At 37.9% G+C, this 27,697-nt stretch overlaps 1 protein-coding gene across 4 annotated transcripts in view; it reads left to right on the top strand.

The window, feature by feature from the left end:
- Window positions 1-27,697, top strand: part of TPX2 (TPX2 microtubule nucleation factor) — a 59,897-nt gene that overhangs the window by 7,406 nt on the left and 24,794 nt on the right. For all 4 annotated transcript variants that reach the window (XM_068566082.1, XM_068566081.1, XM_068566079.1 and 1 more), the window contains exons 3-8: window positions 6,976-7,144; window positions 9,443-9,562; window positions 16,605-16,731; window positions 24,135-24,263; window positions 25,159-25,287; window positions 26,846-26,967. In XM_068566082.1, the coding sequence (XP_068422183.1) occupies window positions 7,039-7,144; window positions 9,443-9,562; window positions 16,605-16,731; window positions 24,135-24,263; window positions 25,159-25,287; window positions 26,846-26,967 (733 nt within the window). In that variant the 5' untranslated portion in view covers window positions 6,976-7,038. The remainder of the gene's footprint in view (window positions 1-6,975; window positions 7,145-9,442; window positions 9,563-16,604; window positions 16,732-24,134; window positions 24,264-25,158; window positions 25,288-26,845; window positions 26,968-27,697) is intronic.

Below are 27,697 nucleotides of genomic sequence, written 5' to 3'. Positions count from 1 at the left end.
TCAAATGCAGTCCTAGACTTCAGAGGACATCCCACCTTCAGATGCGTGAATAGTCTACTCTGGCATATCCACTGAGAGGTTCAGACTAACCTCCGTCTTGTTTACAGCAAAAATTTATATGCAAGAGTACAAACTTAGAAAAAGAGAAATTAAGGGGTGACATTTTATCACTTCTTTATGAGAAGATTCAGCTCAGAGCTTTCCTGGTATACTTAGAATAGGGTTTTTAATTTACCAAGGTGTTCTTTTTGCACAACTTGTCAGGAATGCTTAATTTTTCTATAGAGCAGAGTTTATTCTGTATTTGTCTAACAGGTTAGTAAGATTTGGTTACATACCTCATTTTTTTTTTTTTTTGGCTGCACTGTGCAGCATATGGGATCTTAGTTCCCCGACTAGGGATTGAACCCGTGCCCCCTGCAGTGGAAGCGCAGAGTCTTAACCACTGGACTGCCAGGGAAGTCCCGACTTGCCTCATTTTTGAAGGAATATTTATAGGAAAACCCTGTATATTATAGTGACCCCAGATTTTGGAATCCTATAGACCTGGTCTTAAAACTCAATATTGCTACATACTAGTTGGTGATCCTGGAGTAGCTTGGATCTTGGAGTAGTTGAACCAGTTCCTTATTTGTAAGATGGTGATGACTATATCTACCTTATACATTGTTAATGCAGTTTAAATGAGATGGTTTATGTGAAGTGCCTCGTAAAGTGCTTGGCCTGAGGTAGACAATCAGTATTTGGAAGTTATTGTTATCAGTAAATGGTTTTGTCTCTCGCTCCTTGACATTTTATATTGATCTACATAAATATCTTTTTTTTAAAATTATTTATTTATTTATGGCCGTGTTGGGTCTTCGTTTCTGTGCAAGGGCTTTCTCCAGTTGCGGCAAGTGGGGGCCACTCCTCATCGCGGTGCGCGGGCCTCTCACCATCGTGGCCTCTCCCGTTGCGGAGCACAGGCCCCAGACGCGCAGGCTCAGCAATTGTGGCTCACGGGCCCAGCCGCTCCGCGGCACGCGGGATCCCCCCAGACCAGGGCCCGAACCCGCGTCCCCTGCATTGGCAGGCAGACTCTCAACCACTGCGCCACCAGGAAAGCCCCATAAATATCTATTTTTAAATAAATATGAGAGGCAGTGGGTAAGGACACTCCCTTTAGGGCCTGTCTGGGTTCGAATCCTGGCTCTGCTACTTCTTAGCTTCATGACCATGAACAAATAGTAAATCTTTCTGTGCCTCATTTTCCTCATCTGTAAAATTAAGATAATAACAGTACCTACTTTATAGGATTATTGTGAGGATTTAGTGAGTTAATATATGAAAACACTGTTTGGCTTGTCATAAGGACTCAGTAATTAATAGCTATTATTTTTTTAGGTCAATACACAGGAACATTTTATTTTTATACAAAAACACGAAAAAAGAAAATATTTAGCATTTGGTTATGTGAAATTAGTAGTCAGTTTACAGACCATGTAAATGGGAAGCATTATTTCCAAAAATCAAAAGGTTTAACAATTATTGCTGGATTGTAAGAATATTTAATAAAAATTCCAGAAAACCTAATGTCTTCTGGACTGTAAACATAGATTTAGGGGGAAATAATACTGCTTAACTAGTTCTTTAAACTGAAAAGGTATGCATTTATATAGTAGAATACAAAAGTTCATATAGTGAAAAGTCTTCCCTTGACCCAGACCTCCCAGCCTTCTTCCCAGACCAAATGCTGTTAACACTTTTGTGTCTCTTTCCACAATAGTCTATGTATATATAAAGGTATATATGAGTATACATTACCCCTTTCCCTCTTTTTTTAAAAAAATAAATAAATTTATTTATTTATTTATTTATGGCTGCATTGGGTCTTTGTTGCTGTGTGCAGGCTTTCTCTAGTTGGAGCGAGTGGGGGCTACTCTTTGTGCACGGGCTTCTCATTGCGGTGGCTTCTCTTTGTTGCGGAGCACGGGCTCTAGGCACGTGGGCTTCAGTAGTTGTGGCTTGCGGGCTCTAGAGCGCAGGCTCAGTAGTTGTGGCGCATGGGTTTAGTTGCTCCACGGCATGTGGGATCTTCTCGGACCAGGGATCGAACCCCTGTCCCCTGCATTGGCAGGCGGATTCTTAGCCACTGTACCACCAGGGAAGCCCTGCCCCTTTCCCTCTTTTATAACCTGAATGGGAGCACACACTTGTGCATTTTGCTTTTCTCACTTAGTAGCTCTTGGAGCTCATTTTGTACAAATCACATATGTAAAGTTATCTAATATTAAAGTTACTTAATATTTCAATATATGGTTGTGCCATAATTTATTCAACTAATCTATTGGTGGAATTTGGGTTTTCAGTTTTTTGGCTTTTATGAACACTGCTATGTGAATTTTCTTATATTTACATATGTATAAATACATATCTGTAAGATAAATTTCTACATTTGTCAAGATGTATCAAAAAGAAAAATGTAAATTGCCCTCCAAAGGGGCTAGCAGTGTAGCTCCATAATTAAAAAAAGGAAAAAAGGATGTGAGGGTTTAAATTTGAATACTTTCCAGGTGGTTTTCAGCAGCATGCTTTGGTGGAATCATAGTTTTTAGGAGGCTAAGTGGGGTTGCTGCATATTACATTCCTGCCTCTTCCCTCCCCCAGCTTTAGTTGTCTTCATTACATTCCTGCCTGGGAAGTCTTCCCAGTGACCTGGGTTAGGCATTAAGATCATGGGAATCCAAGATTTTCCCATGTCTTCCAGCGTGTTTGTTCACAAGAATAGGAAAACTTCCTCCTTGCAGCAGGGGAATTTTAACCACTGTCAGTTGCTGGAGAATCTTTCAACAGTGTCCTTTGAATAGAAATGTGGTCAAGGAGAGGAAAGGTATCAGTAGGTCAAAAGGCAGTGATAATATCATACGGTAGTGTATTTCATAGCACTCAAAATATCTTATTTGTTTATGGGAAGTAAGTAGGCAGAAAGGTCCAGTGACTTGCCCATTATCATATACATCAAGTAATGCCAGGGAGAGGGCTAGAATTCTGGATTTCTATGTTGGGATTGTTTTTGGCTTTAAGTGACAGAAAATGTGACTTTAACAGCCTACATGAAAAGAGTTTTATTGTCTAGAGGTAGGTGGTTGCTGATATTTGATCATCAGTGATCAATAGCTCAGTGATATCAGGGCCATTGTATGTTATTCTCTTGATTATTTACTCCTATGTATATGATGGCTGCTATAGCTCTAGCCATTACATCTGCCTTCAAGGCAAGAAGAAAGCTGAAGGAAGAGGGCAGGAGCAAGGGCTGTAGCTGTATCAGGTCAGTACGAGTTTTCCTATGAATCCCTCAGCAGATTCTCATCGTTCTCATTGGCCAGAACTGTCTCATGGCTACTCCAAGCTTGGAAGCTTGGCAATCAAGGAGGTGACTTCTGTTACAGTGCACTTCTTACTGTTTTGATGCTGTTCAACGAAAAGTTTTTAATCATAACTTGACTTAAGCCACGTTCATCTCTAATTTTCATCTTTTTTTTTGAAACTAATTTATTTATTTTTGGCTGTGTTGGGTCTTCATTGTTGCACATGGGTTTTCTCTGATTGCAGTGAGAGGGGGCTACTCTTCGTTGCGGTGCACAGGCTTCTCATTGTGGTAGCTTCTCTTGTTGTGGAGCACGGGCTCTAGGCACGCAGGCTTCAGTAGTTGCGGCAGCCAGGCTCAGTAGTTGTGGCGCGTGGGCTTAGTTGCTCCACGGCATGTGGGATCTTCCCGGACCAGGGCTAGAACCCGTGTCCCCTGCATTGGCAGGCGGATTCTTAACCACTGCACCACCAGAGAAGTCCCTCTAATGTTCTTTATACTTATGGTTTATACTATATAATTTAAATATTTATACTGTCTTATTTATTGTCTGATAGGACTCCTGTCTAGGTTTTAATTCCTTTGTGTCTGAGACTAGATCTTCTACCTTTTGTATGAGACATATTGTCTCATCCTTGAATATTAGTGAGAAAGGAGCTCCGATATTATCAAGCCCACATTTATGACCTCTAGCAAGTGTGTAATATGAGTGGACTACTAATAAATAGCTTATTGAGTTAAACTGAATAATGAAAGTAGAAATAGGGGAGAATGAAAACTTAGAAGGAGGATAATAAAGAATCCTCTATTCAGGGCAAAAGACTATGAAGAATGGATCTACTTGGAAAGAAATACCGTACTATTTTCTATGCAAATAGAGACTATAACTACATTAACAGGCTTCTCTAATTCATAGGGTGAGAGGGCAGAACGATATAGGAAAAACACTGTGCTGAAGTCAGGGGCCTCAGTTCTAGATCTAATTCTGCTTTTATATAACTGTGTGATATTGGGAAGTCTTTTAATCTCCCTTACCTTCAGCTTCCTCTTCTAGGATGGAAATAATAATTGATGCTTTAGAGGATTGTTGAGGGTTATTAAAATAGTACAGTTTAGTACCTCATGGTGTCTGGCATGTATAATCACCTTTGGGAACTGTTTTTACCATAATCATTAGTAGTGTTGTGTGATCTTGGAGGACCCCATTTCGCTTTAATTAATCTTTATCTATAAACTTAAAAAGTTAGGTGTTATTTAAAATTCCTCCCAATTCCAAAATGTCATATTTCTACACTAAGTTCCTCAGTCGGCACATTGTTATAAAGGTATCTGTGGAGTTCTGGCTTCGGTGAGTTCATAAGAGAGACCATGGGAGAATGAGGTTCTCTGGTGTATAGATTGATGTCACTATGTAAACGAAATATCTGTCAGAACAAATTCCTTCTGAATTACCCAAGTCCACTGAGAGAAGCTAATGAAATGATGGCCAAACCACTGAGCAGCAATGAGGTTGGGTGGAACTAATCTCATGATTTATCTCACAGCATAGGTATAGTGGTATAAAATAGAGAAAATGAGCACTGAGGGCTGTTAGTGCCCAGAACAGAATGGGCACACCTCTCTGGTAATGCTAGTGGGTATTACTCTTCTGAGGAATGTTTTCACAGTATGTGTCAAGAGCCAGCAATTCCATCTTTAAGAATTTGTCTTGGGACTTCCCTTGGTGGCGCAGTGGTTAAGAATCCACCTACCAATGCAAAGGACATGGGTTTGATCCCTGGTCTGGGAAGATCCCACATGCCGAGGAGCAACTAAGCCCGTGTGCCACAACTACTGAGCCTGCGTGCCACAACTACTGAAGCCCGTGTGCCCTAGAGCCTGCATGCCACAGCTACTGAGCCCATGCGCCGCAACCACTGAAGCCCACGCACTCTGGGGCCTGCGTGCTGCAACTACTGCAGCCCGTGCACCTAGAGCCCGTGCTCTGCAACAAGAGAAGCCACCGCAAGGAGAAGCCCGCGCACTGCAACGAAGAGTAGCCCCCACTTGCCGCAACTAGAGAAAGCCCACGCACAGCAACAAAGACCAAATGCAGCCAAAAACCCCCCACAAAAACACAAAACATAAATAAATAAATAAATAAAGAATTTGTCTTAAGGGAAGAATTAAGAATATGTACAGAAATTTAGCTACGTGGATATTCTTCTAGTAGTATCTTTAAAGCGAAAATATTGGGAAAATCCTAAAGTAGGGGATAAGTAAATTGTGGTTGCTGATATATTTATATTTACTGACAAGGAATATGCTCACGATATGTGAAGCAGATTCAAAATGTCAATGATCCCATTTGAAAAAACAAAAGTGTGTGCGTGTGTGTGTGTGTGTGTGTGGAGAGAGAGAGAGAGATTGAGAGAGGTATTGTGTGTGTGTCTGGAGCAGTGTGGCATTGTAGATTTTTATGAAAACTATTTTTGTGATCTAATTTTTTAAAATGAGCATGTATTTCTAAAATAAGGGGTTACAGAAAGGTACTTAGTTTAATAAATGTGTGTGCAAGTTATTACTGATATCTACTTCTCTTCCAAGATACAGAATACTTTAAGTACATGTCATTTCATGGATGAAGACAAATGGCTCATTGGGTTTCATAGGGAAATTATTTGCCAGTGAGTGTGGCCTTTCGGCTATTTTTCAGATTACTTCCAGCTATTTTCTTAACCATACAAGGCTGGAGTGGGGGCTGACTTTAAACCTACACAGGTTTCCACAGCACAGAGGACACGACAGTACTTCTGTACACAGTATGCAGAAGTAAAGATGGACCCATATCTCTGACATGTTTCTTTTACCTAATCTGCATGTTGTGCCTTTTATGTACTTTTTTTTTCTTTTATGTATTTTTTGAAGTCTTTCTCTTCATGCCCAGGAATAGTATTTTTATGAAAGTATTTCTAAAGAAAAAACCTGTACTTGGCAAAACTATATTGAGCTTTTACTATGTATAAGATACTGTTCTAAGCACCTTGATGGATGAGGTATACACAAGTGAGTAAAATTCATCCTTATCTACAGGAACGTAGCGTCTACTAGGAGAGACATTTGCATAGTTAACTAATATAAAATTAGATGGTATAAAAGCACTATGGCTTTGGAGAGGCAACAATTAGGTATGATAGGTGGAAACTGGGAAAGGTTTTACAGAGAATTGGACTGGATTTGAATGATGAGTAAGATTTTGGTTGGTAGGTATAAAATTTAATGGTGTGTTTCAGAAATTGGGTTATTCGGGGCAGAGAGAAAGCACACTGGATGTGGAGGAGACTGGAAATGAGAAAACGATAGATTGAGGAAAATAAGATAATGAATGTAAAACACCTAGCACAGTACGTGGCATGTTGTAGGTATTCATCAAATTTGACCTCTTTCTAATTCCAACATATTTACCTCAAGGAGTGTCTTCAAGTTACTGAAAAAGCGAAGTTAACTGTTAATGTGATTTGAAAAGTAAGGCATATTGCCCAGGTGATTTTCAGAATCGCAAATGTGATTGTAAAAGCAAAGTAATTGTTAGGCAATCAGTACCTTAAGATAAATGTGCTACCAAGTTTCTGAACTATTTCTTTCCTTAGGAGGTGACCTATTGAGAAACAAACACTGGGCAAACCTGCTGTTCTGCACCAAGGGTGGGAAAAATGTCACAAGTTACAACCTCCTATTCCTATGATGCTCCAACAGACTTCATCAATTTTACATCTTTGAATGATGAGGAAGATACCCAAAACATAGATTCCTGGTTTGGTAAGTGTCTGCTTTCTCTGGTTGTTTTAAGGGTTAGTGACTTGCTTTGTGCTGGGGACCTTTCAAAAATAGAAGGGATTGTAGATAACCAAAATATAAATTCCTGCACTTCCCTGGTGGTGCAGTGGTTAAGAATCCGCCTGCCAATGCAGGGGACATGGATTTTAGCCCTGGTCCGGGAAGATCCCACATGCCGCGGAGCAACTAAGCCCGTGTGCCACAACTACTGAGCCTGCGTGCCACAATTACTGAAGCCTGTGTGCCTAGAGCCCGTGCTCCGCAACAAGAGAAGCCACTGCATTGAGAGGCCCGCACACTGCAACGAGGAGTAGCCCCTGCTCGCCGCAACTAGAGAAAGCCTGTGCAGAACAACAAAGACCCAACGCAGCCTAAAATAAATAAATTTATAAAAATAAATAAATTAAAAAAATATAAATTCTTTTCTGCACCAAGATACTTTGTCATCCACGATATGATAGAAATAATCGAGATGCCCAGTATTTTGGGAATGGACTATCAGTAGAAATCAATGTTTTCCAGTTAAGAATGGCAAATATTTAAGCTTTAGGGACATATGGTAAAATCTAGATGAAACAAAGTTGAGTGAAGTTCTAGGACATGTCTGTAGTGATGGCAGTCACATAAAAACTTGCTCTACTGTCACTGGGCATAGAGTATATATAATATTACAACTGGGATGTGGACAGTCTTGCTCAGATTTCCCCAGTTTGACTTGTGTTTATTTTTATTTATGTGTATTAAATTCTATGCAATTTTATCACCTGTGTAGGTTTGTTGATCTGCTGCCACAGTCAAGATGTCAAACAGTTCTAACATCACAAGGATCCTGTGTTGCCCTTTTATAACTATATTCATCTCCCTCTTGCTGCTTCTTCCCAGTTCTTTTTTTTTTTTTTTTTGGCCCCACCACACAGCTTGAGGGATCTTAGTTCCCCGACCAGGGATCGAACCTGTGCCCCCTGCAGTGGAAGCAGGGAGTCCTAACCACGGGACCTCTAGGAAATTTCCCCCAGTTCATTTTTAAATGGAGGGATTATGCTACTCAGAACCCAATCTCCAAATAGAGATAGGATTGCCTGATGTTGGGGCAGGTGATATGACACAAACTTTGACACCAGGTCAACAAATAAGGATGTGGTTTTGTTTTTATATTACGTTGGAATAATATCTGAGCCCAGTGATATGTGAGGCTAGTATTTGCTGGGGCTCCTTCATTTTCTTCTATCTCATGTCCTTATCCTCCTCATTAAGAGAAATCAGTATGTGATGGGGGATAGAAATTAGTCCATTGCAGCTGTACTTAACACTTATAATGCAGTGTCCAAATGTGATGGCATATGCCATTCTCTTGGAAAAGGATTCTAATAAAATCCAGTGGGTATCCTGAGAGGAGGGGTCTTTTGGGCGTGGTGTAGGAGGAAGGGTGGATAAGACGGCCAGCTGCCATACAGAGGTCTTCCCCATGCCCTTGGCCCACAGAAACCCTGAGGAAATAGCTGAGTAGTCTATCTCTTTTTCCAAGTTTTTCTTGAAAATAAGAAAGGAAATATTAATATAACAATACTATTAGATACAGTTTGGAAGAAAAAATGAATCCCACTATTTTTTTCAAAATCACCTTAGTTCTAATATATTACTTTCTAATTTTCTTCCAAATAATCACATCTTTTTACACAGTTGCAATTAGAGTGTACATTCACAGAGTTATTGCTGGGGCTCGCCGCATTCCTAAAATTTCTTTCGGTAGGCTGTTGGTAGAACACACTTTTCACTGCTTTGCACTGGCTTTTGGGCACAGCGGAACCTAAGATAAAATTCCTTAAGAGAGCCTAACTCTGTTCCATCCTCATACACCCCACACTCTCCTAGTTGAGGAAGAACCTCAACACAATTAGACTCTCAGATGTCCCTTGTAAGCCTTGCAGGTCTTGCTGGATACAGTTTTCTTTAAGAGGAACATGATGTATTTAGGTGGTAGATAAGGCCAGTTTATGCTTGTATGGTCCTGAATGTGTATCAAGCAAAGATAAGGAGCTATTCACAATGTACAGTCTGCACTTCTTTTCTATAATACATTGTTCAGTGTTGCCAGTGTTTTAGTGATAGTTTTTGCAGTCGCTATCTCTGACGTATAATGTGTACTTTGCTGGTACTTGCAAATGAGTTAGAAGTATACTGGTAGGAGGCTTTATTTAGGCCCCATATTAAGTGTATGGCACTAATTTATTTTGCTTTCTTGCTGATTGTTTACACGATGATGATTTTACCTTTTCACAGAAGAGAAGGCCAATTTGGAGAGTAAGTTTCCTGGGAAGAATGGTACAGGAGGGCTTTTTCAGGGCAAAACTCCTCTGAGAGCAGCTAATCTTCAGCAAGATGTCACACCTTTGAGACCAGGTAAGAAAGAACATCTTAGAAAAAAGCTGCTTGGCAGAATGGTCGAGCAGTATATTAGGAACCTGAGGGATCTGGGGAAATTACCTAAATGATGTATCCCTTGGATTTTAATTGGTGAAATGTGCTAATTCATTTATTCATTTCATGGTGAATGTGAAACTAATGATGTGCTGCATTCTTTTTTTTTTTTTTCCAGTCTTTTGGAAATTAAGCTAACATAGAATTTTATTGCCAGATATGTAACTATTTTCTTTTTATGGCTAGATTTAATGTAACCTAACCTCGGTCTGGCTGGGAAACAAAACAGCAGGAGGGAAGAATGTACTGCTTGCTAACTGTACAAGAATTCTTTGAGTCGTGTATCTGATTTTAAAAGATGATTGACAATTAAACTAGTAGTTACTAAATCTGCAAAATACTGTTTATTTGATTAAAACAAAAAAAAATTCTTTAAATCCTCAAAAATGATTCTTGTTTTGAAATAGTAGCTATATTTAGATATAATTCACATATCATACAATTCACCTGCTTAAAATGTACATTTCAATGTTTTTTCATATATTCACAGCATAGTTGTGCAGTCATCACCACAATCAATTTAGAACATTTGAAAATTAATCTTATGGGTAAATCTGAAACTAGCCTCAGTCACACCAATAACTAGAGGGCCGTATCAGAAAATAGCTGTATTTTCAGTGAACTTGTGTAGTTTGCAGAGTCTGAGTTGCTAGGCTGACTTTTAAATAGTTCATTCATGAGTACAGGTGATATCTATTGAATTTGGGATCTGGACAAGGATCCTGAACTTTTACATCCATCTTTCTTGCATAAGAGGTTAGAACTATGTGCACGTTTCACTTGAGGTGCTTAGAAGCATGGCAGATTTTCTGTTGCTTTGATGGTCTTTGTGCTCTTCTTGAATTGAAAGAGGATGTGATGTACCTAGTTTGTTTGGACCACTTTCAGTTTAAGACTGTTATATCAGCAGTAAGCCCCAGAGCAAGAGACCTCTGCATGGCCCATCATGTGGCAAAGACCATGTACACTGCTTCCATGCATGTATACCCCTTGGGCCCCGCAGTCTTTTTGTTCTTTGTTAGCACACATTCTTACCTGTCTCATTAGTGCTATTTCTTCTGCCTTGAATACCTTTAATCTAACTGAAAAGTCCTTACTTATCATTCAAGTTCCAGCTCAAATATCTTTTTTTCTCTAATTGATTCCCCTTATTTGTGTTCTCAAAGCACTTTTCAGACCTCTATTTTGATTTCAACTTTCTATTGTGTTGCTAGTACAAAGAAATACAATTAATTTTTCTATGTTGATCTTATATCCTACAATCTTCTAAACTCAGTAGTGTTTGTATCTTTTTTGTAGATTCCATCAGATTTCTACGAAGGTGATTATGTTATCTGCCTTTTGTTTCTTTTTCTTTCTTGCATACTGCACCTTTAGTAGGATGCTGAATAGGAGTAGAGAAGTAGACATGCTTGTTTTTTTAAAAAATTTATTTATTTTATTTATTGTTTATTTTTGGCTGCGTTGGGTCTTCACTGCTGCGCGTGGGCTCTCTCCAGTTGCGGTGAGCGGGGGCTACTCTTCGTTGCGGTGCGTGGGCTTCAGTAGTTGTGGCTCGCAGGCTCCAGGGTGCAGGCTCAGCAGTTGCAGCACACGGGCTTAGCTGCTCCGCGGCATGTGGGATCTTCCCGGACCAGTGCTCGAACCCGTGTCCCCTGCATTGGCAGACGGACTCCCAACCACTGCGCCACCAGGGAAGTCCCAACATGCTTGTTTTATTCCTGATCTTAGGGCAAAAACATTCAGGCTTTCACCATTAAGTATGATGTTAACTGTAGTTTTTTCATAGATGCCCTTTATCAGGCTGAGGAATTTCCCTTCTATTCCTATTTTGCTGATAATTTTTATAGTAATGGATGCTAGATATTCTCAAATGCTTTTTCTGCGTTTATTAAGAAGTTTACATGATTTTTTTTCTTTTTTCTTTTATTCTTTAACTATGTTCAGTTATGCTGATTTTCCAATTTTAAGCCAACCTTTCATTTCTGGGATGAACCCCCAATTGGTCAGGATGGTATTTTTCTTTTTATATATATTTTAGGTTCAGTTTGCTACATTTTTTTGTTAAAAATTTTTTCATCTATGTTTATGAGGAATAATGATCTGTAGTTTTCCTTTCTTATGATGCCTTTGTTTGATTTTGATAGAGTAATGTTAGCCTTACTCTATAAATATTCCCTTCTCTTCATTTCTCTGGAAGAATTTGTGTAAAATAGATATTATATCTTTCTTAAATGTTTGGTAGAATTCACCAGTGAAGCCATCTGGGTCTGGAGTTTTCTTTGCAGGAAGGTTTTTAACTAAAGATTCAATTTTTTTAACAGATATCGATTATCTGTTTCTTCTTGAATGAGCTTTGGTAGCTTGTCTTTCAAGTAATTTGTCTGTGTCATCCAAGTTGTTGAATTTATAGGTGAAAAGTTGTTCATAATGTTTCCTTATTATCCTTTTGATACTTATAAATTCTGTAGTGATATCACCTCTTTCATTCCTGATATTGGTAATTTCTGTCATCTCTCTCTATTTTCCTAATCAGTCTGGCTAAAGATTTATCAGTGTTAATAATCTTCTCAAAGAACCAGCTTTTGGTTTCATTGTTGTTGTTTTTTTTTTCCTATTGTTTTTCTGGTTTTTAGTTCATTGATTTCCATTCTGTTCTTTATTATTTCCCTTCTATTTACTTTGGGTTCAATATATATATAAAGTTTCTTAAGGTGGCAGCTGAAGCCATTGATTTGACATCTTTCTTCTTTGTTAATGTGTTTCCTGCTGTAAATATCCCCTAAGTACTGCTTTAGCCACATCCCATAAATTTGAAATGCTATGTTTTTATTTTCATTCCATTCAAAATACTTTTAATTTCCCTTTTGAGATCTTTGACCTATGTGGTTTTTTTTGTTTGTTTTTTTATTTTGGCTGCGCGGGCTTCTCTAGTTGTGGTGCACAGGCTCTCTAGTTGTGCTGCACGGGCTCCAGAGCGCGTGGGCTCAGTAGTTGCGGCGCGCGGGCTTAGTTGCCCAGCAGCATGTGGGATCTTAGTTCCCAGACCAGGGATCAAACCCACGTCCACTGCATTGGAAGGTGGATTCTTAACCACTGTACCACCAGGGAAGTCCCGACCTATGTGTTTTTTTTAATTGTGATATAATTGACTTATAACATCATGTAAGTTTAAGGTGTACAGAGTGTTGATTTGATACAATTTATATAATGCAATGTAATTAACACCTCTATCATATCACATAATTGTCATTTCTTTTGTAATGAGAACAATTAATATCTAGTCTCATCAGCTTTGAAGTTCATAATACAGTGTTGTTGACTATACCATTTATGCTATGCATTTAGATCTCCAGGACTTAATTTATCTACTAGTTGCTAGTTACCTGTGTGTTATTTAATTTCCAAATATTTGGGGTGGGGGTGGTCCAAAAATCTTATCTGTTATTGATTTCTTGGGGGATTTCCACTGTGGTGAAAGGACATACTTGTATGACTTGAACTCTTTTAAATGTATTGAGACTTGTTTCATGGCCCAGAATATGGTCTGTCTTGGTAAATGTACTGGATGTACTTAAAAAAAAAATGCGTATTCTGCCGTCCTTGGGTGGAGAGTTACATAAATGTCAGTTGGGTCAAGTTGGTTGATAGTGTTGCTCAAGTCTTCTGTTTCCTTATTGATCATTTATCCATTATTGAAAGTAGGGATATTGAAGTATTCAACTATTATTGCTGAATTGGCTATTTCTCCCATGAGTTTCGTCAGTTTTTCCTTCAGGTATCTGGGTCTCTGTTGTTAGGTATGTATATGTTTATAATTGTTACATCTTCATGATAATTTGACCACAACATATTTTTGTAAATGAAGTCTTATTGGAATACAGCCATGCTCATTTGCTTATATATTATTTGTGGCTGTTATAATCTTACTGATTTTTCTGTCAACTTGTTCTATCAATTAGAGAGAGAGGTATTGAAATTTTAGACTCTAATTGTGGATTTGTTTATTTCTCCTTATAGTGGTATGTGGTATGGATAAAGAAGATATGGTATCCCACTTGATCATGGTGTGTGATCCTTTTAATATATTGTTGGATTTGGTTTGCTAACATTTTGTTGAGGATTTTTGCATCTATGTTCATCAGTGATATTGGCCTTTTTTATGATATCTTTGTCTGGTTTTGGTACCAGGGTGATGCTGGCCTCATAGAATGAGCTTGGAAGCATTCCTTCCTCTGCAGTTTTTTGGAATAGCTTGAGAAGGATAGGTGTTAACTCTTCTAAATGTTTGGCAGAATTCACCTGTGAAGCCATCTGGTTCTGGACTTTTGTTTGTTGGGAGTTTTTTTTAAATTACTGATTCAATTTCATTGCTAGTAATTGGTTTCTTCGTATTTTCTATTTCTTCCTTGTTCAGTGTTAGGAGATTTTACACTTCTAGGAATTTGTCCATTTTATTGGCATATAGATGGTTGTAGTAATCTCCTATGATCCTTTGTGTTTCTGTGTTGTGAGTTGTAACTTCTCCTTTTTCATTTCTGATTTTATTGATTTGGGCCCTCTCTCTTTTTTTCTTGATGAGTCTGGCTAAAGGTTTATCATTTTTATTTATCTTCTCAAAGAACCAGCTCTTAGTTTCATTGATCTTTTATATTTTTTTTAGTCTCTATTTCACTTATTTCCATTTATTCATTTCTTTCTGCTCTGATCTTTATGATTTCTTTCCTTCTACTAACTTTGTGTTTTGTTTGTTCTTCTTTTTCTAGTTCCTTTAGGTGTAAGCTTAGGTTGTTTGAGATTTTTCTTGTTTCCTGAGGTAAGCTTCTATTGCTATAAACTTCCCTCTTAGAACCGCTTTTCCTGCATCCCATAGATTTTTGGATTGTTGTGTTTTTGTTTTCATTTGCTTCCAGGTATTTTTTGATTTCTTCTTTGATTTCTTCAGTGATCCATTGGTTGTTTAGTAGCATATTGTTTAGCCTCCATGTGTTTTTGTTTCTTGCAGTTTTTTCCTTATAGTTGACTTCTAGTCTCATAGTGTTATGGTCAGAAAAGATGCTTAATATGATTTCAGTTTTCTTAAAGTTACCAAGGCTTGTTTTGTGGCCTAGCATGTGATCTATCCTGGAGAATGTTCCATGTGCACTTGGAAAGAATATGTATTTTGCTGCTTTTGGATAGAATGTTTTCTCTCTCTATATATGGTCTAATGTGTCATTTAAGGCCAGTGTTTCCTTACAGGTTTTCTGTCTGGATTATCTGTTCATTGATATAAGTGGGGTGTTAAAAGTCCCCTACTGTTATTGTGTTACTGTCGATTTCTCCCTTTATGTCTGTAAATATTTGCTTTATGTATCTAGGTGGTTCTCTGTTGGGTGCATATATATTTATAATTGCTATATCTTCTTCTTGGATTGATTCCTTGATCATTATGTAGTGTACTTCTTTGTCTCTTGTAACATTCTTTGTTTTAAAGTCTATTTTGTCTGATATTATTATTGCCACTCCGTTTTCTTTTGATTTCCATTTGCATGGAATACTCTTTTCCATCCCCTCACCTTCAGTCTGAGTGTGTCTTTAGATCTGAAGTGAGTCTCTTGTAGGCAGCATATATATGGGTCTTGTTTTTGTATCCATTCAGCCACTTCGTGTCTTTTGATTGGAACATTTAGTCCATCTGCATGTAATTATTGATATGTATCTACTTATCGCCATTTTGTTAATTGTTTTTGGGTTGTTTTTGTATGTCAGGTTTTGTTCCTTTGTTCTTTTTTTGTTCTCTTCCCTTGTGGTTTGATGACTGTCTTTAGTGTTATATTTGTATTCCTTCTCTTTTTGTGTGTGTGTGTATCTATTATAGATTTTTGGTTTGTGATTACCGTGAGGTTTATATTTATCAATCTGTATATCTCTTTGATTATTTTAAGTTGCTGATCTCATAATTTCAAATGCATTTTAACAACCCAGCATTTGTACTCTCCTCCCCATATGATTACTGTTTTGACATCATATTTTACATCTGATTGTTTCGTGTGTCCCTTAACTGCTTATTGTAGATACAGATGATTTTACTACTTTTGTCTTTTAACCTTCCTATTAGCTTTGTATGTGGTTGATTTACTACTTTTACTGTATATTTGCCTTTACCAATGAGATATTTCCTTTTGTAATGTTCATGTTTCTAGTTGTGGTCTTTTCTTTTTCACTTAGTGAAGTCCCTTTAACATTTCTTATAAAGCTGCCTTTGGTAGTGCTGAAATCTTTTAGCTTTTGCATGTCTGTAAAACTTTTGATGTGTCCATCAAATCTGAATGAGAGCCTTGCTGGGGAAGGTACTCTTGGTTGTAGGTTTTTCCCTTTCATCGCTTTAAATATATTGTGCCACTTCCTTCTGGCCTGCAGTTTCTGCTGAAAAGTCAGCTGATAGCCTTATGGGAGTTTCCTTGTATGTAACTTGTTGCTTTTTCCTTGCTACTTTTAATATAGAATTGCAGATTAAAAGATTTTTTTCTTGACTTCTCTGAAGGCATTGTTCTGTTATCTTTTATCATCCTGTGTTACTGATGAGGAATTCAGCTTATCCTATTTTCCTTCCTTAGGTGATTTGTTTTTCGCTATGGAAGCTTTCAGAATTTTATCTTTTTAAAATGTCATGAGAAGATGTTAAAAAAAAAATGTCATGAGAATGTGTTTGGGATACTTTTTTCTGAGGTGATGCCTTAGGCTGGCAAATAGGCAGGCCCTGGATACTTCATTTCTGCTTCAACCAAAGTAGCTTTTATAAATTACTCTTCTGCATAAGATTTCACTGCTTAGGAGGGATACACACACACACATACACACACACACAAACTTTGCAATCTAGAATTCTGTATTAAGTCATATATATATATACACATGTATCTCTCATCTCCAACTCATTTCCTTGGGATTTGAGTACTGACTAGTTTTTGCTCTCTTGTAGTTGACAACACTTATAACAAAGAGGCTGAAAAAGAAAACCTGGTGGAAGAGTCCATTCCAACAAATGCTTGTTCTTCTCTGAAAGTCAAAGGAACCACATCAAGAAATATTCTAGCTCAGCCTCAGAGGTAAGACTGTTTTGGTGTTCAAAAGTGGTGGTTATATTAATAATGTTCAAAGAAGAGTTACTGGAGCACCTACTATGTGTCCCATACTACATTAGACTCTTCATGTTACCTTATTTAATCTTAATAACATTTATGAGTTGTAGTTAACATGCTTAATTTATAGATAAGGGCTCAGAGGTACTAAGTTGCTTGCCCAAGGCAGATTTATTTCAGAGACAGGATTCAGACTGATCACATTGGTTCCAAAGTCCTTGCTGTTTGCGCTGTCAACATGGGTTGCCATTTACATTTATTTGTATGGATATGTGGCAGGTTTTTTTTTTTTTTTTTTCCTGTGTATAGGTTGTAAATACACTTCATAAGGGCAAGTGTCATGTATCCTTAGTACCTAACAGTGTCTTGCAGGAGCAAAGCTGAATAAAGTCTTGAGTGAAGGGGTGGATGGATGGGTGGGGTAAGGTGTACTCTTGGCACTAGGAGCCTCTGAAAATCTCATGTCTTTGAATGTTGCACTTTGTATCAGTATCCTCTTTTTAACCAAAACAAAGCTGTTAGTCTTAATATTAGTTGCCTTCAGATGGCACTAATCAAAAGATTATTTGAATTAGATTTTTAAAAACTTTCACTTGGGAGTTCCTGGTGGTCCAGTGGTTAGGACTCAACACTTTCACTGCCATGGCCTGGGTTCAATCCCTGGTTGGGGAACTAAGATTCCACAAGCTGCACAACATGGCCAAAAAAAAAAAAAACCAAAACTTTCACCATCTAATAATTACCACTCACCCATAGAGTTTAAATTCCAGGACTGGGGACTTCCTTGGTGTCCAGTGGCTAAGATTCCACGCTCCCTATGCAGGGGGCCCGGGTTAGTTCCCTGGCCAGGGAACTAGATCCCACATGCTGCAACTAAGAGTTCGTATGCCACAACTAAAGATTCCATATACCACAACTAAAAGATCCCGTATGCTGCAATGAAGATCCCAAGTGCCGCAACTAAGACCCGGTGCAGCCAAATAAACAAATAAATATTTAAAAATGAATAAATAAATTCCAGAACTATTTAATGCTTTATACTTTGATGTCAACAATATTGAGGAATGGCAGAGTATTTATAATACTATTGCTCAGAAGTAATGAAATTACCCTTTACAAAGCCTCATGCTGGTATAAGGGGATCACCTTTTGAAGATGGTATCATATGTGCTTATTTTAATCTTTTCTGGTGAAGAAGCCCCTTTTTTTTTTTTTTTTTTTTTTTTTAATTTATTTATTTATTTATTTATGGCTGTGTTGAGTCTTCGTTTCTGTGCGAGGGCTTTCTCTAGTTGTGGCAAGCTGGGGCCACTCTTCATCGCGGTGCGCGGGCCTCTCACTATCGCGGCCTCTCTTGTTGCGGAGCACAGGCTCCAGACGCGCAGGCTCAGTAATTGTGGCTCACGGGCCCAGTTGCTCCGCGGCACGTGGGATCTTCCCAGACCAGGGCTCGAACCCGTGTCCCTTGCATTGGCAGGCAGATTCTCAACCACTGCGCCACCAGGGAAGCCCAAGAAGCCCCTTTTGATTGAAAAATTCTGTGAGATTCAACCAGCTATCACAGGAGATTTAAGAGATTGCTACAGGTTGATTCCATGGTTTCTGTTCCATGTTTAGATTGTTAAGTCCCTATGGAAAAGGGACCCAGTATCCTATAGATTCCTTCAGAGTCCAAGATAGTGCTAGTGTCTTGGCTTCTGCATTTTGAATATGTATATGATTACTAGAATTGCCCCACATTCTGAATGAATTTTTGAATGCTTTTTGGAAATGATGGTATGACAGAAAGCCAGCTGTTCACAGAGTCAGAAGACCTGAATTGTTTTTGTTTCATTTGTTTTAAAGGCAGGTATCTCTACTACTCAAAACCTTAGTTTACTGAGAATAACCGTCTCTCTCAGGCTTATTGCAAGAAGTGGCCAAGTAGGATAACATGTAGTAGTAGTTTGTAAATGAGGCTGCATTATGAAAATGCATAAAGAGGTAAAACATTAGTGCCATTTATCTTAGATCTCAGATTTATCTTAGTCTAGGGATGCCTAATCGAGAAAAGAATAGCAGATGGAATAGGAAGGTATAGATGATCATACAAATTTCCTACTATTTTCTTCGCACATGATTTTGATGGATAAGCTAAAAGATGGCCAAAACTCCTTTGACTCAGAATAGTTAAAAGTCAATAAGGCCTTAGTCTATAATAATAATTTTTCCATACAGGTGTTGCTTTACCACATATATTTTTTAAATAAATTTATTTATTTATTTATTTTTGGCTGCGTTGGGTCTTCGTTGCTGTGCGTGGACTTTCTCTAGTTGTGGCGAGCGGGTCTACTCTTTGTTGCAGTGCACAGGCTTCTCATTGCGGTGGCTTCTCTTGTTGCGGAGCACGGGCTCTAGGCGCGCGGGCTTCAGTAGCTGTGGCTCGAAGGCTCTAGAGTGCAGGCTCAATAGTTGTGGTGCATGGGCTTAGTTGCTCCGCAGCATGTGGGATCTTCCCAGACCAGGGCTCGAACCCGTGTCTCCTGCATGGGCAGGCAGATTCTCAACCACTGCGCCACCAGGGAAGCCCCACATAAATGTTTTAATTTTTATAGTCTCATCCCTTAGCAACTTCTCCCTAAAGACATTCAGCAATTCTTCTCTTGACTTTATAATATCATTGTATATTGAATTTTAGTAGTGGTCCAAAATGACCATGTCTTCATGTACTTTGCCTTATTTCCTTCTAATTTTTAATGAAACCCTGTCCATTTAAAAAAAATTAACTAATTTTATTGGGGTATAATTTGCATATAGTAAAATGTACAGCTCTTGAGGGCACAGTCTGATTAGTTTTGACAAGCCTATAATGCAACCACGATACCAATATAGAACAAATTCCATCACCTCAGAACATTCCCTCATTCCTCTCCCTTTAAAGTCAACTTTTACTGTTCTTTCTGCCTTCTCACTTTCCCGCCTCCCACCCAGAGGCAGCCACTGTTCTGATTTCTGTCGCCATAGATTAACTTTGCCTGTTCTAGATATTTTTATAAATGGAATTGTATAGTATGTACTCTTTTATATCTGAGTTCTTTCACTTAGCATGTGCTTTTGAGATTCATTCATGTCATTGCATGTATTAATATTTTGTTCCTTTTTATTGCTGATAATAAATTCTGTTGGATGGATATACCACAGTTTATCCATTAACCAGTTGAGGACATTTGAGTTGTTTCCAGCTTGGGGTTATTATAAATAAAGCTTCTATGAGTAGTTTGCCTATAGATTTTTGTGAGGACGTGTTTCTCTTGGGTGAATACCTAGGAGTGAAATTGCTGGACTGTACTGCTAAATGTATGTTTAGAAGAAACAGAATTTTCCCAAAGTGACTGTACCATTTTACATTCCCATTAGCAGTATATGAGAGTATCAGTTGCTCCATATCCTGGCCAACACTTGGTACTGTCAGTCTTTTTAATGATATTTCATTGTATTTTTTAAAAATAAATTTATTTATTTATTTATTTATTTTTGGCTACGTTGGGTCTTCGTTGCTGTGCTCAGGCTTTCTGTAGTTGCAGCGAGCAGGGGCTACTCTTCGTTGTGATGTGGTGTGCGGGCTCCTCATTGCGGTGGCTTCTCTTGTTGTGGAGCACGGGCTCTAGGCGCGTGGGCTCAGTAGTTGTGGAACGCAGGCTCAGTAGTTGTGGTTCGTGGGCTCTAGAGCACAGGCTCAGTAGTTGTGGCACATGGGCTTAGTTGCTCTGCGGCATGTGGGATCTTCCCGGACCAAGGCTGGAACCCGTGTCCCCTGCATTGGCAGGCAGATTCTTAACCACTGCGCCACCAGGGAAGTCCTTCATTGTGTTTTTAATTTGTATTTTTCTGATGACTGATGATGTTGATCACATTTTCATGTGATTACTGGCCATTCATATATCTGCATATACAGTTGTTTTTTCAGTCTGGCTCCCTGGAGTCTCCCCTGTGCCTGAAAATGTTAGCGGTCAGCCAAGACCAAGTAGAGTTTATACTCAGGCTTAAGTGTTCATCCTCTCTGGTTCTCTAGCTTCTCATTTTGCCTCTAAATTTCCAGTTGTTTTGCCAGCCCCAATGTTTGTCTTCTGATACCTAAAGCTAGTAAGACTTTAGCTGTGTGCCATTCTACTATATACACATTGGGGAATGCACTGAATCAAAAAAAACCCAGCGAACTCACCAGTCTTACCTAGTGCACTTATGTCTTTTAAGGATGGACACCTCACCAGTTTCTGCTTTTTCACTGGGCCCCCCAGTCTCCTCTAAACATGCATAGTTAGCATATATAGTAATACATAGGAATTTGTGCAGAGTTTTGGCTCAGACTTTGGGTGATACCTTTTCTGTAGCTCTTTCACTTCCGGGACTTACCTCCTAAGTTTCCAGCTGCTGTACTGGCCTGAATTCTATCTTCCATTATCTACGGCCAGTGAGATTAGAGTTTTCTGCTGCTGGAGCTGCGGCATTTGGGGTGTGCCCTCAGGCAAAAAAGCTACTAACTCATAACTCTTAACATTTGTAGTTGCTTTTCATGGATAAATGTTTCTCTTTTTTCTGCCTGCTTTTGGTCACTTTTCAGTGCCTTCAAATAGTCATATTTTTATATATTGTGTACATTTTGTAATAATATGCAAGAAGATTTGCATGATAAATGCACTCTGCATTACTCCATGTAATTGTTTTTATGAGTACTTTTAGAGATTGATATGAAAATATTTGCAGATGAAAGATCTGAAATTTGGGATTTGCTTCAAAAGCTGGGGGGGCGGTGGATGGAGGGAAAATTGACAGTGTGATTGGCTATAAGTTGAAATTTTTAAAGCTTAATGATGAGTAGTACCTGGTGGTTCGTTATATTATTCTCTTTTTACTAAGTTTTAAATTCTTTATGATAAAGATTTTAAAATTAGGTACTCTATGCAATCTAATAAAAATTTGAATATACACTAATACATCTTAAGACTTGAGAGAAATTAAACAAGATCTAAATAAATGGCAGGACATAACCATGTTCATGGTTTGAGAGACTCAATAATGTAAATATGTCAAATCTCCTTATCTGATATATAGATTCAATGCAATCTCTACAAAAATCCCAAAGGTTTTCATTTTGGACATTGATAAATTGATGCTAAAATTTATACAGAAATGCAAAGGTCCAAGAATAGTCAAAATACTTTTGAAGTGTCTAGTAGATAGCAATATTATAAAGCTACAGTAATTAAGACTTTGTGGTATTACCCAAGGATAAATGAGACCAATGGAATCAAATAAAAGCTTACTCTCTCATATATGGACACAATATATGACAAATGTGGTACTGCAGACCTTTGGGGAGAGGGTGTTTTTATTTTTCCCCCTTCAATAAACAATGATTGGACAATGGATAGCCACATAAAACAAAAGGAGACTGAGCCCCTACCTCACTCCATAGAAAACAGTCAGTACGAGGTGGATTGTAGATCTAAATGTGAAAGCTAAAGCTCATGTAAGGAAATATAGGAGAATATCTTCATGACCTTGGAATAAGGAAAGATTTCTTAAATAGAATCCACACAGAAAAACACTGACATGCTTTTAGGGAAGGAGGTTGTTGTATTTGAGCATATTTGTCTAATCAGATGATAACCATAGGGAGAGTGAAACGCCAACCCCCAGATTGGGAGGAGATATTTGTAACACTAAAAACCTACAAAGGCCCTCATATTCACAGAATATAAAGAATTCCTACTAATCAATTAGAAAAGGGTTGACAATGCAGTAGAAAACAACCAAGAGACTTAACTAGCACTTTATGAAAGAGGATGGCCAAATGGCCAGTAAACATGTGGAAAGGTGCTCAGTCTCACTGGGAAAAGCAAATTAAAACCACAATGAGTTTCTACTCTGTACCAATTTATATGATTAAAATTAAGTCATCTGACAATACTGAGTGTTTTGGAGAACGTAGAGCAGTGTAGGCTTTTGTAAATTAGGCAGTGTAAGCATAAATTGGTACAAGCACCTTGGAAAATAACTTTAGTTGATAAACCAATGTCTGTCAATGACCTAGCAACCTTACAACTTAACATACCCAACAACAATGTGTACATCAAGAGACATTATGTGAGAATCAACAGTAGGCTGGATAACTAATGGTATGTTCCTACAATGAATGTTACACAGCATTGAAAATCAGTGAATTAGAACTACGTGAGTCAATGTGGTTGAATCTCACAAACATAATGTTGAGTAAAATAAACCAAGACAGAAAAAATGCTTGCAGTAGTCTGATTTTTTTTTTTAATTTATTTATTTATTTTTATTTATTTATTTTTGGCTGCGTTGGGTCTTCCTTGCTGCGTGCGTGCTTTCTCCAGTTGCAGTGAGCGGGGGCTACTCTTTGTTGCGGTGCGTGGGCTTCTCATTGCGGTGGCTTCTCTTGTTGCGGAGCACGGGCTCTAGGCGTGCGGGCTTCAGTAGTTAGGGCACAAGGACTCAGTAGTTGTGGCTTTTGGGCTCTAGAGCGCAGGCTCAGTAGTTGTGGCACACGGGCTTCATTGCTCCGCGGCATGTGGGAACTTCCTGGACCAGGGCTTGAACCCTTGTCCACTGCATTGGCAGACGGATTCTTAACCACTGCGCCACCAGGGAAGCCCAGTAGTCTGATTATTACATAACGTTTTTTGTTTCCTTTCCAAACTAACAGACCATGTTTATGGAATGCATGTTTGTATGGTAAAATGATAAAGAAAAAGTAATCATTACTGTAAAAGTCAAGATAGCATCTGCTGCCATTGTTTTGTTTCTTAGTCTATGTGGTGATTTCATGAGTCTTCACTTTGTAATCATTTAACTTAATTTTTGTTTTGTGTACTTTTTATTATGTGTTATATATTTTAACAAAAATAGGGGACCATGGCTAAAAGAAAGAGGAGAAAATAAACACTTGGTAGTAAATTTCCAGGAGATCTGATTTCTAATTTTAAGTCTGACAGCAGCTAGCTGTGTAACAGGGTCAAGTTACCTCATCTTTTTTTACTTTTACTCATACTTCCAAAAGGAGGGAGTTGTACTAGGTGATTGCCAGTGCCTTTTTACAAAATTAAATCAGCTCTATTGAGGTCTAATTTACAAACGCCAATGCACTTAAGTATCAACATTTTATGGTGAATTTTCAAAAACTATCAACAAGACAAGAAAGTATTAGATTTTTAGAGCAGAAATAATACCACTTTTTTTTTTTAGAGCAGAAATAATACTTTTTATAGCCCTTTGTAGTTTGACATATTTTCACATTTCTGAGGAGTATTTGCATATATAGTAGATGTATTCATTACAAGTAAGTTTTGTCGATTCTTCTACCATAGAAGATCTCTTAGGCTCTCTGCTCAGAAGAATTTGGAACAGAAAGAAAAACATCATGTACAAATGAAAGCCAAGAGATGTGCTACTCCTGTAATCGTCAGTGAAATTCCACCCTCCAAAAAAATGAAAGTGTAAGTAGCCACAGCTTCTGTCTGTTGACATAGATTTTACCCTGTTTGCTCCTATGGTAATAGCAAGCAGAATACATGTTGCTTGTTCGTATTTTTATCAGTTAGGAATGTATTTTGCTGAAGGTAATAGCCTATTTAACTAGGGAGGTTTAAAGAATAGTGATTTATTTGCTTCACAGAAGTCTGAAAGTAGTTTGCTGCTAGCTTTTGTTCAATGACATCTCTTTGAGTCTTAGTTTTTTTTTTCATACTTGTTGCTCAAGATGGCTGCTCTGTGTTTCTTAGCTTCTTCTTTGTGCTTGTTGCCTCATTATCTGAAGATAGCTGCTATATCTCTAGGTATCATATCCATGTTTGAGAGGAGAAGAAGAAGGGTCTGGCAAAGAAAGAGGGGCAGCACCCATATCAGGAAAGTGAAATATTTTCCAGAAACGCTTATGTTATACCTCAGTTGACTGAACTGTAAATTAGATCCCCTCTAGTTGCAGTAGAGACCGTTGAAGCAAGTACAATACTTTTGCCTTCATACGTTGCTGCCCCAAACAAAATTGGGGTTCTGTTAATAAGAAAGAAAGTGGAATAAATATTGAGAAGACAACTAACTGTCTGGCATTTGTTCATTTGATGATGAGCAGTTGGAATCTCTTCCTACCCTCTTGAACCATCACCAGACAACTCTTATCCTGACTTCTTTTGGCATTCTCAAAGTTTACCCATTGTAGCCATTGGTATATATGATCTGATGATACTATTGGAAGAATCTTGCTGTTGAAACATGGTTGTTGTCCTGAAGAATGAGAAAATTTAAGCCACGTGTGGTAGATCTGGGGAAGAGGGTAGAGCTGGATATGCTGTAGGGAATTGAGAGAATATTTTTTGTCCTTTTCAACTCAAGTTCTCACAATAAAAAGAAACCAGAGGAAGAGGAAGAAGGCAGTGCTCATCAAGATACTTCTGAAAAGAATGAGTCTTCCCCAGAGAAAGCCAAGGGCAGACATACTGTGCCTTGTATCCCACCTGTAAGGTATGATTCTATCCTGAATTTCAGCTTTAGAGTCAGTAGAGTAAAATTACAAATGGGTACATCTACAGTCTGTTTGATGCACATGGAGCTTGGGAAACTCCAAAAGCCATAACCATGGTAAGGTAAATTGTTTTATGTCCTTGTGGGTGCTTGAGTCTTACAGATTGAAAAAAATTAACTATTAAAACAAACGTAAAAGAAACATAGAAGGAAAAAGTTAGTGAAGGTTCTTACTACTGAAATTGAACAGTTTTTATTTTGCCAAACTCCCTTCTGGACTTTACTCAAGTAAAATACATATTTTTACAATCAGTGTATAAGCAATCTTTGGGTTCTGCTTTATTCACTCGCTATGAGACTGTTTTATTTTCTGTACTGCTACAAAATCTTCACATTTATTACCCTTTTTTTGATAGATTGTTAGCATTCTATCAAATTATATTTAACTACTTCCTGTTGAAAATGCTGTTTCCGATTTTTCACTATTATAAGGAATCAATGAACATCTTTACAGGCAGATCCTTTTCTTTGAGTAGTCTCCTCAGGAAAAGGAAAGAGAAATTCCTTGATCTAAGATTATGGTCAGTTTTCTGGCTATTGATATTTATTGCTAATTTTATTTCCGAAATGAATGTGTGAATTTACAGTGCCATCAACTTTGAATGAATATTTTTATTTCCTTGTAGTCTCATCTGCATTGAATTTTTTTTACTTTAAAAATTGTTTCAAATTTAACTGATATGTTGATGGCATCAAATTATTTTAATTTTTATGTGTTTGCTGACAAGATTGTATAACTGTTATTGTAAGCATCTTTTCCAAAGTTCCTCTTGGGTGAATCATCTGTTTCCTTTTCTATTTATCTGTAAGTGGTCTTAGTGATGTTCTCATTACTAAGAATGGCTACTTTATTTTATTGTTATTATTTTTTTAAGAATGGCTACTTTAAATTGAACTTTTGCTATGTGTCCAGTATTTCAGAAACATTATCGGATTTAATAGTCACAAGTATTCTGTGAGAACAAGTATTCATATTACCCATTTTATATTGGAGAAAACTGAGGCTCACAGAGGTTAAATAGTTTTCTCAAGATCACATAGGCAGAAAATGAAACAACAGCGTTGGGATTTGAATTCTGGTTGGCTTTACTCCTAAGTCTGTTCTCTCTATCACAGTATATATTTTATGTATATTAACCTCTTGCCATGTTTGTTGAAAATATTACTACTGGTATTTTAGTTTTAGTTTTTCTTGTGGCATAAAAGTTAATCATTATATAGTCAAATTTGTGGATATTTTGTAATATCTTCTATAGTCTATTTTAGCTGTTTTTTCAGAAACTTTTTCAATATTTTAGAATAAATTTTGTATCTTTTTTTCATAGTGTTATCTAAGTTAATATCAATTTATTAGGTAATACTTTTTGGTTTTGATGGTTATTTTATCACAGGTTAAAAATCTAATCTATATAATGCCTTTAGATTTCTTTAACCACTGAGTCACTTTCTCCTCTCCTCTCCTCTCCTCTGTCATCTCCTTTACTGATTTGCCTTTTAGGCAGAAGATTCTAAAAAGTACTGAGGAGCAGGAGTTGGAGAAGAGAATGAAAATGCAGCAAGAGGTGGTAGAGATGCGGAAAAAGAATGAAGAATTCAAGAAATTTGCTCTTGCAGGAGCAGGTCAGCTTGGTTCTGATTGAGTCTGATTTATGAGGGGGTGCTTCTCATAATCTTGGTAGGGTTTTCAAAGTCTCTAAAGCACAAAAGTCTTTCTTGGTCAGTAGTCAGCATAAAAAGATGTGTTTATTTAGAAACCTGGACATGGGTACCATTCATATCCCAGTGATCATTCCCTAGAACATTTTACATATGTTGGTCCTTTCTTAGAGCATGCTGTTCCTCTCCATCTCTAACTGAAGAAGTCACACCCATCTTTTGAGGCCTTTTTCCATGAGTCCTTACCTCATTTCTCTAAGTGGAGTTAATTCCTCCCTCCTTTTTTCTCCTAATTCTTCTTCTTTGTATTAGAATAAGAAGGAACTAGGATTGAGACAGAAGATAGAGCAGTTGGGCAGACCAGTTTTTTGTTATTGTCTTCCCATTTTATCCTAGTCAGAGGAAAAGACAGCTGAGTGAATCCAGTTGTAGTTGTGGAGGAAAGTATGACTGAGAGAGCTGAAGGGATCAGAGTTCTGCTTTGCTTTGGCATACTTATTATTGGTGGAGTCAAAGCTGTGAAGCTCTGCTTACTGGGTTGAAAAGCCTCTCTGGAGTTTATAGGGTATCCCTCTTAGAGATGCTTAGTTAAGTGTGCTTTTAAAGTCAATTCATAGCTTTTCCTATCAAAAGTATTCCAGTTTCTCTGTCTCCAGAGCTATGACCACAACTGGGAGGTGGGATTCTTCTCCCC

Source organism: Eschrichtius robustus, chromosome 16, assembly GCF_028021215.1.
Source record: "Eschrichtius robustus isolate mEscRob2 chromosome 16, mEscRob2.pri, whole genome shotgun sequence".
Lineage (NCBI taxonomy): Eukaryota > Metazoa > Chordata > Mammalia > Artiodactyla > Eschrichtiidae > Eschrichtius > Eschrichtius robustus.
Note: the sequence above shows the minus strand (reverse complement) of the source record. Positions and strands in the feature narration are given on the sequence as shown.